The sequence below is a fragment of the Stylophora pistillata genome, chromosome 12, assembly GCF_964205215.1.
Source record: "Stylophora pistillata chromosome 12, jaStyPist1.2, whole genome shotgun sequence".
NCBI classification, from domain to species: domain Eukaryota; kingdom Metazoa; phylum Cnidaria; class Anthozoa; order Scleractinia; family Pocilloporidae; genus Stylophora; species Stylophora pistillata.
This window is the reverse complement of record NC_142530.1, coordinates 2,128,159-2,137,500: the sequence shown is the minus strand read 5'-3', so window position 1 is coordinate 2,137,500 and position 9,342 is coordinate 2,128,159. Positions and strand designations below refer to the sequence as shown.

Genomic DNA, 9,342 nt, shown 5'->3' with positions numbered 1-9,342 from the left:
TATTCCAGTGCACATTTTGCCAAGTTTACTCGTGAATGGGAATTTCAGCACACTACAAGTTCACCATTACATAGCCAAAGCAATAGAAAAGCCAAGTCTTCTGTCAAAATTGCAAAGAATCTAGTTAAGAAGGCAAAGCGAGGTAACAAAGACCTCCAGATGTCCTTGCTCGCGTGGCGCAACACACCTGACAGTAATGGACTGAGCCTAGTCCAAAAATTTATGTCTCGAAAGACTAGGTCTACCATTCCAACAAATGTAGCATTGCTGAAGCCAGAGGTCATAGATGGAGTGTATGACAACATCAACAGAAAAAGACAGCAGGCCAAAGCAGCATATGACAAACATGCAAAACCATTGCCCGAGCTCCAAGTGGGAGAACCAGTAAGGCCTCAGCCTGTAAATCCTAAAGCACCCTGGGAGAAAGGTTCATGTGTGGCAAAAGTTGGGCCACGCTCATTTCTTATTGAAACAGAGAGCGGAAACCTGTACAGACGGAATCGTAAGTTTATTCGTCAAGATCCTAGCCAAGAGCAGGCCTCGTTAGATATCAGTGGCACAAATCCGTCGAGTCAGCCATCACCCAGTGCAGGGTCATCAGCCAAGTCATTACCAGATGCCATGGCAGATCCTCCTTTGAATCAGGCACTAACTACGAGACAGATTCGTGGAAGTCCCCAACCAAAGTATACTGCAGTGGAAGCGATTGTGACTTCGCAACCCCAACAAACTGTTGTTACTCGAAGTGGTAGAACCAGCGTGCGTCCTTCCAGGTTGGATGACTTTGTTACCTAGATACAAGGAACTTTGAACATTGGTTGAGTTATTACAACTAGTAGGAAAAAAACAACATTTTGATCTTTCAATGTTGAGTCAGCTCTGTATAATTTTAATTCACATTCTATTTCCATTACACGTTCGCCCCTCATGTTTTATTGTTACAGAAAAAGGGAGATGTTATATGAAGTAGTTTTTGGGGCTTCCCCAGAATCCCTGAGAAGTTATGAAAAAGTATGGCTTCGTTTACTGTCATTCGTCTCCTTGAGTATTGCCATCTTCTATAGTGATAAACAGCTAACGTGCTATGGTTAATTAATCTGCCCCAAAGGTGTAGACCAGCTCATACCTATACTCTGCATGTTTATTAACCTATTGACGTCCAGTGCGCCGATATGCGCCCACGGGGACCCATACCCTTTCTACCCCTTGTGACGTCATCACTTTTAACCCTGGAGCACGAATTTGAGCACGTACTTGAACAGGTTGAATATATCTTACAGACGATACCAGAATGAGCACAATTGAGTGAAGGAGATTGGAGGAATAGCCAAAAAACCGTGTCAATTTGACCTGAAAATCTGCACGAAAATCGTGTTTCATTACCCACCTACCTTTCCGAGCATATGCTTTGAAAATAATGAGTAGTTTCTGAAAAATCTCTACACCAAAATGAAGCCTACTCAATTTCCAGCAAGTGAGGAGAAACTTCAGGCAAGGAGAGGGGAAAAAAAGGGTAGGAGAAGGAGAGAAAAGTAAAAGTCGTAAGTGGGGCATGACGTTAAGGGTAATTTTGCTTTCTGCGCGTGCCCGAGATTTTCAGGCCGCCATTTTGCATTTGGATGAAAGGCCGTCGAGTGCACGAGCTGTCAGGGAGTTTTTGGTAAGTTTGAGCTTTTAAAACCACAACAGTGACCCGAAATCTGCTGGACTAGCTTCAAAACACAGTTTTCCACAAAAGCTGCGGCCATTAATGGGTTAAATTTTATAGAAAGCACAGTACAGGTAGTTAATTTGACTGTATATGAACAGCAATGCACCAGGTATAACTTTGTGAAAAACAGAATACTTTCATTAACTAAATAATTAACAGGAGTAATTATATTTTGGGGGGGCAGGTCAAATTTGTTCCTCCATGATATGCCATGAACAGCTCTACCAATCACAGAACGTTTCATTTTGACAGAAAAAAAAAAAGTCGCCAGGTTTCCAAATCGATTCAATTTAGTTTTCACTGAATTTTGCATTAAGTGACACTTTGAGAAAATGAATATTCAATTTAATATTGCAATTATATTTCAGAAATGATTACTTCCATGATAACTTGTTTCTGACTACGCCACGCGGCACCTGATTCCGCCGTGCGATCACCAATAGCAAGTTCTACATCACGTCGAGCGACCTGAAAGTGGTTGTTAGGTAGTTAGTTAGTCATAAGTGGAATAGAAACCAATTCAGCAAAATAGAAAACGAGTTCCTATCGGGAAAAACTAGAAACGAATTAGGAGATTTCAGCGGACTTCCCCGTTGTCAACGACTTTGTTAGTAAATTTTGGTTTGGTTCATTTGAGCACAAGTTGTACTGGCCAGTAACACTGCTGAGGGGGAAACAGAAAATTACAAAATAACAACCCAACAGTAACTTGACGTGGACCTACCAAAACTTCCTCCCGGTGACGAAGAGAGTTATTCTAACGGTGAGACTTGTTCTTAACTACTGGGTTATTGCAAAATGTTTTTGAATCCAGAGCGTTTTATTTACTGAACAAAGCGCTCACAGTATGAGCTGTGAAATGCATGGCAAATTCATATTATGTGTGGCAAACCAATTATCATTATAGTCTTTCACTAGCTGTTTTATTCGTTTTGTTTTGTTTTTTCATATACCTATTCACTCTTTGGAGCGTGTTGGTGCGAAGCCAGCTCCTGTATGCTTGTTCGGTGAATCGCCCGCGGCTCTTATTTTCGTTCGCTTCGGAATAAACTATTTTTTTTTCAGGTCTGATTTTCACTATTGCTCAAATAGTGCTTTACTGCGAAGGATCGTGCTCATATACGTCTCATAACCGCAGTTCACACATATGTTTCATATGTTTGTTGTTGTTTGAATAAACTATTGTTGGGGGGGTTTTACTGCTCGCTCGGACGAATTAACGAGAGGTGCCAAGACTCTGTACATTTCTTCTTTTATTCTCTTCTGGAGAGCTACTACAGCAACGCTTTATGCATCTGATACTCTGTGCATCTATGCTCTACGCATCCAAATATCATGCGAGAGGTACTAACGCTTTAAGTAGGGAAACCGTAGACGTGTTTGGGTTAGCTGACTGTGAGAGTTTCCACAGTGTATCCGTTTATTTTGCAAAAAGGGGGAAACTGGTTGGCCCTCACCGAAGTCACTTGGCGAGCATCGAGGAACCAATTAAACGTTAACAGCTGCGCACAAGAATTGCGCATACAAACCAATTGAACGCTAACAGCTGCGCACAAGAATTGCGCACACAAACAGGAACTTCAGTATGGGTAAAACTTAAGGTCAGCTTTACCAACGCAAATACGATCATCTGTGAAACTGTCTAATTGTCTAAATGTCTAACACGGTAACAAGGAAATCCGTGAACTGAGCCAAAAAAAACACAAGTCTTCCAAAACAACACGTAGGCGCAACAGGCAAGGATTAACAAAACAAAAGGCTTAACTAGAAAAGTCTCAAAACAACAACTTTCAATTCACCTCTCAAAATTCCCCCCCCCCCCCCCCCCCCCACCTAAATCGGGCATCGTCCTCGATGCGGACGGGAAGAAAAGGCTTTGTTTGGAACATATACTAAGTCGATAATCAACTAATCTTCGGTGAATTAGTGTACATAAAACTGATTTTAAGAATCTTTAAAAACATTTGTCAGTTGATGCCTAATCGTTCACTCGACCGTCAATTGACTGTTTAAAATCATCTACACTAGAGGCTGACATCAGATCTTCGAAAATGAAAACGTTTTCAAACTCTTGTGACGCACGAATAGTAAGGTTACGAGCCAGAAAAAGGTAACGAGAAGCTTTCAGAGCGAACAACACCTCGCAGAGTTGGTTTTCTGCGAACGAATTGCAGTAGTCATGCGGAAAAGTTACGCGAAAGACGTCGCTCAAGATTCGTTCATGGACCATGAAATAATGACAAACTTGGATAAACTCGGGAACGTTATCTAACTTCCAGTCTAACGATCGACTGAAACCCGAAAATAACCCTAAAAAGAAATTAGTGGTTTGCCACGAGAAAGGGCGGTTAAAGCGAAAAACTGGTGTTGCTTGCCCCGAACAACAGGCGTCATATCCACATTTAAATGAAGCAAAAAGACCGCTAACTGACGCTAAATACGCAGCTGTGGCATCGTTCAGAATTGTAGAGAAATTAAGTAAGGTCAGTGCTATTACGTAATGCATTATCAGAAGTTCAGTTCAGTTCCTTGAATGGTTCGTCTTGGATAAAAGCAGCTCCAGAATCTATTAAACAATGAAAATCACGACCCTTAATAGTAATAGGTAGGAGGGAACTTTCAGGCACAAAAGAAATACAAATATCATCGACTTCGTCCTCCACGAAATTGTCAACGCGACTCGAGTCCGGCTTCACAAAAGAATCCGCAGAACTGGAGCAGAGATCTAGATGGGTTGCGATGCTAGAATTATCTTAACTCCTCTGGACGGGTGAACTTGTCGACCCCTGTTCAGCCATCTTATTTTGCTTAACACTGTGTGACATGACCTCCGAAATAACAATATCGTCACTACTCAATATATCATCATTAAAAATATCTGCTTGCTAAAAAACTAGGCTGTTTTCTTCAACAACAACACTTTTAAAACTTGGAGGCTCTTCCTTTGAGACCTTACATAAACACTCAGTAGTTTTATCCTGAATAGACAAGGCAGAAGAATTAGGCGTACTGGCGCCTGAAAATAAAGCTGCATGTCTTTTACTAGACACCGGCGGTCGTATTCAGTACATCCACCGTACTCGTTATGACTATTTCGAACAACTAAAGTAGTTTAATGATAATAGCGAAAACAATGGATAAAATAACGATGATGCTACTCTCCAAACAAGTGCCTTGTTTTTGTCTACCGTTCTGAGTAGGGTGACTTGATGAATGTTTTGGCGACATTTGACAATTATCTTCAACAACATGTTTCGCTAAATCAACTCTCTCATCTATCGAAATATCGGCAGGCTTGGCTTTACTGAAAGCAAGTTTATCAGCATTGCACGATCCTACCGATAAATTTCGGTCTACAAGTTTCATCAAAGGTTTTTGCACAGTATTTGACGCCCCCGTCGCGGGTTCATTTTCTAACAAGACAGGGGCACTTTTTAGTTTCCCTGCTGGTTAGACTGCCACTCAGAAGTATTTTGACCTCTATTCTGATAAAAGTTTTGTCTACTACCTCCACGACGAAAATTTCCAGGACCAGGTTTAGGGCGACAAAAATTCTTGTCACGCAACAGGGTAAGGGTCATACAAAACGTAAATACACACAGAAGAAGCGAAATGCTTACAAGGTGGATATCGTAGACGGTCAGTACGGCGGCCTCCTCATCAACCCCAATCGATTAATAAACGAAATGGTTGTTGAGGCGATCAATCCTTCAACCGGTTCGCTTGTGTATGAAAGGCACGGTGACAAATCTCTCGTTGATCTGTTGACAAAGAGATTTAATCCCAAAAAGAATTATTCACCTTTAGCGGTGCAAATATTCAGGGACCTAAACAAACTCGCAAACCTTCCGATGCACAAGTCGTCTGGTAAAGCGAAACTTGGAGGGGCTATTTTTTCTGATTTCAAAGATTTGAAAGACAGACTAATAAAATTATCAGGGAGTATTGACGCCGGAAATTCATCCATACAACTCCGAAACGAAGCGATAGAAATATTAGATCATCTCCTCAAAAACAACAAAATATCGAAAAAACAATATTCTGAGTATATACAAGACCACTTAACATGACGGAGACACCTATCTTTTTGAGTTCGCTAATATGCACAAAAGGGGTAAGCCACGATTTCGCAACATGTTTTAATCCTGTGATGAGATTTGATCAAAACACAGATTATTTAGTTGCCCTCGATTCTCTCTCAATGAGTTACTCCTGGTATAATGTGAGTAGTAGTTATAACAACAACAAACTAAAGTATTCTCACGATTCGGGTACGACTTGGACAGAGATTGAACTCCCCAACGGGAATTTCAGCTACTCTCAACTGAACGCTTATGTCCAGAGGTACCTTGAATCGGCAAAACACTCGAAAACGGGGATAGAGATCAAATTCGTCCCTGCACTGTTCAAAGTTTTGATCGGACTCGAAGACGGTTATCAAGTTGACTTACGAACCGGTGATTTTGCCGATCTGATCGGCTTCACTAAAAAGGTTGTTACAGCCACAAGCTACGGCGACAAACTCCCAGACATAACACGATCCGTCGATGACATATACATTCACACGAACATAATCTCAGAAAGTGTTGTCGGTGGAAAGCACGCGGACGTGATTTATACCTTTTCAGTGGATAATTTACCCCTTAGCTATCCCTTTCACATAGAGCTGAGACACAAGTTGTACAACAAAATAAACACATCACAAATCGTGCACTTGCGAATTTACATTACGGACGCTTTGAACAGACCGGTTGATTTGAACGGAGTCGCCGTCTCGCTAAAACTCCTCATAAAAGAGAAAACGCGTGCGCGTTAAGCAAATAATCAAATATTTTATTCATGCCACTTGAATAAAAATGGTACGAAAGCAAATGAAAAGAGATGCCCTCACCGGCAAATTCATATTACAGAATATTGATGACGATCACTCACTTCAAGAGGGTGAAGGAATATTTGACGCTCTCTCCAAGGTAGCCGCAAAGGTTACAGGTAAAACCGCGAAGGAGATGGCTAAAAAAGCTGCTACGAAGGCTTTCGAAAAAGGTGCTGAAAAGATCGGTGAGAAGACAGGGCAGCTGATCGGTGAAAAGATTTACGATAAGTTTTCAACACCGCAAGTCACACCGCAAGTCACACCGCAAGTCACACCACAAGTCACGCAACACGAAGTTATGCATCACGTAGTGCCACAAGTAAAACAAGACAGAGGAGAAGAGATTGCAAAACTTCTACAGAAAGAGAAGAAACCGTGGTCAAAGTCAAAAAAGCCACCACCCTCAAATACTAAAAATAAAAATGAAAAAGACGATGATCTCTTCAGCGACTTCGATGAACTTTTTTTACGAAAAAAACAATCTCTCCTCTCTAACAAAAACAGATAATGTCTTCCATGAGAACCTAAAATTTGCAAAGGTCTATGAGTACTACTCGTACGAGCTCGATACTCCTCTTCAATCTAACCCGGCGAATAACGCAACACAGCAAAAAGAGGGATACCGCTTCACCGTAGACACAACAACCGCGTCTGAAACTGTACCTGACTGGTATAACGCCTACCTCGAGCTCGATTTCAAAATCAACGAGGTAGCGGACGGAACAACTTATGGGGCAGCAGACGCTGCAGGTATCATTAACGGAGGCTTCAGTTTGGTGAACGACATAAAGGTCTCTTTCGACAGCACGCGCGTGCTTTCTCTCCCAGACGCTAATCATGCGGTGAATATTAAGAATCTTACAGAGTTTACTGAAGAACATACAAGGAAGGTAGGACCTCGCCAGTTCTATTATCCTGATACAGCCACCGGCGCTGTGATACAGAAGTATACAACCCTCCAACTTACTGGAGACGCGCAAAACATCGCTCCAACTGACAACGCTGATTATAACGAAGGCTTCACCAAACGAAAAACTCTGCTGGCTGCGGGCGCTGAAAACAATATCCACTTGCCGCTCAACAGGTTCGGCTTTTTCGATTCATTGGAAGAGCAGTTAGCGCCAAACGGTCGTGTCACAATAGACATCAGACTCGAAGATGATGCAAACGTCTTGTTTAGAAGCAATGCTGCTGGTGCAGGGCGCTATATCATAACAAAGATGAAACTATGGGTACCAATCATCAAATTTAACACACAAGGTCGGAAGGTATTTATGGATAATTACCTCAAACCACACAGTTGGTCTTACCTGAAAGAGGAGATCATCTCTTCGGGACCGCTTCGACAGGGCTCGGGAACGTTCAGGATTACGAATGCTGTGAGAAGACCGAGGCATGTATTCATTTGGGCGTTAAACGCCGCTAAACTTAACGACCAGGAACAGAACATGTTCCTGATGAACACATACAACATCGCAAATGCGAGATACTTCACGAAGGCTCAACTTCGCGTGCAGAACGGTGAACGCTATCCTGATCAGCAGCTTGATCCGAACAGCGAACTCACGAGAGCTTGGACTATGCTTACAGACTATACAAAGTTCGTAAGCAACTTTATATGTTCGGTCCAACAATCGACGTTAAGCAGTTTCAAGATTTGTACGGAATATTGTATTTCAACCTCACAAAACAGGAACCAGAGCTGCTAAAGCAAACAACAGGCTTGGACTTCGAATACAGCCTCAACAACTCGACAAATGCGGACTATCACATCTACTGCCTCGTGCTAAACGAAGAGGAGATTTCTATCGAAGTTATGGGCGGTAAAGCGCTGATCAGAAATTAAGTTGACTTTCACCTTTTTTTCGAATTTTATAATGAGGACTCATTATAAATACAATGTCATCATACCACCCTTACGGAGTATCACTCAGTGATAATCAAAGAAAGAAGCTTGCTAAGGCTTACAACGAGAAATCAGCTATAACTCTCCGCCTCCCAAACAATGAGTTGAGCGGCTCTGATGAGATGATGCTGACAAAGACTCAGATAAATCGAATACAGAAAGCTGCGAGTGAGGGAAAGGGAGTAGACCTCAAGATCTCGAAAACACAGATCCAGAAGGTTGTGCAGAAAGGCGGAAATCTCTTCACATCTCTTCTAGCCCTTGGTGCGAAGGTTCTCCCTAAAGCTATGACTTTCGCCACAAAAGCCCTCCCAGGGTTGGCGACAGGAGCGTTAACAAGTCTGGGTAATTTCGCCACTGATAAAATTCTCGGTCCTGGTCAACAGTCGGGAGGTTTTATCATACCAAACTCGAAAATTCAACAACTCATTGATCACAAAAATCTTCTCACAGCGAAACAGAAGCAAGACATCATCATTGCGCTTCAATCTGGTGGACAACTGAGAATCAAGCCGACAAAGAAACAGAGTGGCGGATTTCTCGGTACTCTCCTCGCTTCAATCGGCGTGCCTCTAGTTCTCAAGGCTTTGACTGGAAGTGGTCTCCAAAACAGAAGCAGCGGTAGTAGTAGAGGGAGGGGTATGCAAAACAGACCTTATCAGCCGCTATACTTCTCACCACAGTTAGATGGACCAATACCAACAATTGGAAGAGGTAAAAAAAAACAGAATGGAAAAGGTCTTTTGCTGGGAAAAAACTCTCCCTTCAACGGAATACCGCTATTAGGAGCGCTTCTTTAGTGAAAAGGCCACTTTTCAAAAATATTCCCATCACAAACCTCGATATCGAGGT

The 9,342-nt window shown here is 42.2% G+C and overlaps 1 protein-coding gene and 1 long non-coding RNA gene across 2 annotated transcripts in view; one reads left to right on the top strand and one right to left on the bottom strand.

Moving 5' to 3' along the window:
• LOC111345374 (uncharacterized) overlaps positions 1 to 795 on the top strand; it is a 1,914-nt gene extending 1,119 nt beyond the window's left edge. The window contains exon 1 of the mRNA XM_022952658.2: positions 1 to 795. This exon is cut by the window's left edge and continues 1,119 nt beyond it. Within this exon, the coding sequence (XP_022808393.2) occupies positions 1 to 795 (795 nt within the window).
• A 1,188-nt stretch (positions 796 to 1,983) lies between these two features.
• LOC148718373 (uncharacterized) lies at positions 1,984 to 7,321 on the bottom strand. Its single transcript, XR_015994262.1, has 2 exons — positions 5,332 to 7,321; positions 1,984 to 2,179 (listed from the first exon to the last, which is right to left on the bottom strand). It is a non-coding gene; the product is annotated as an uncharacterized LOC148718373 (long non-coding RNA).
• Between the last annotated feature and the right edge of the window lie 2,021 nt (positions 7,322 to 9,342).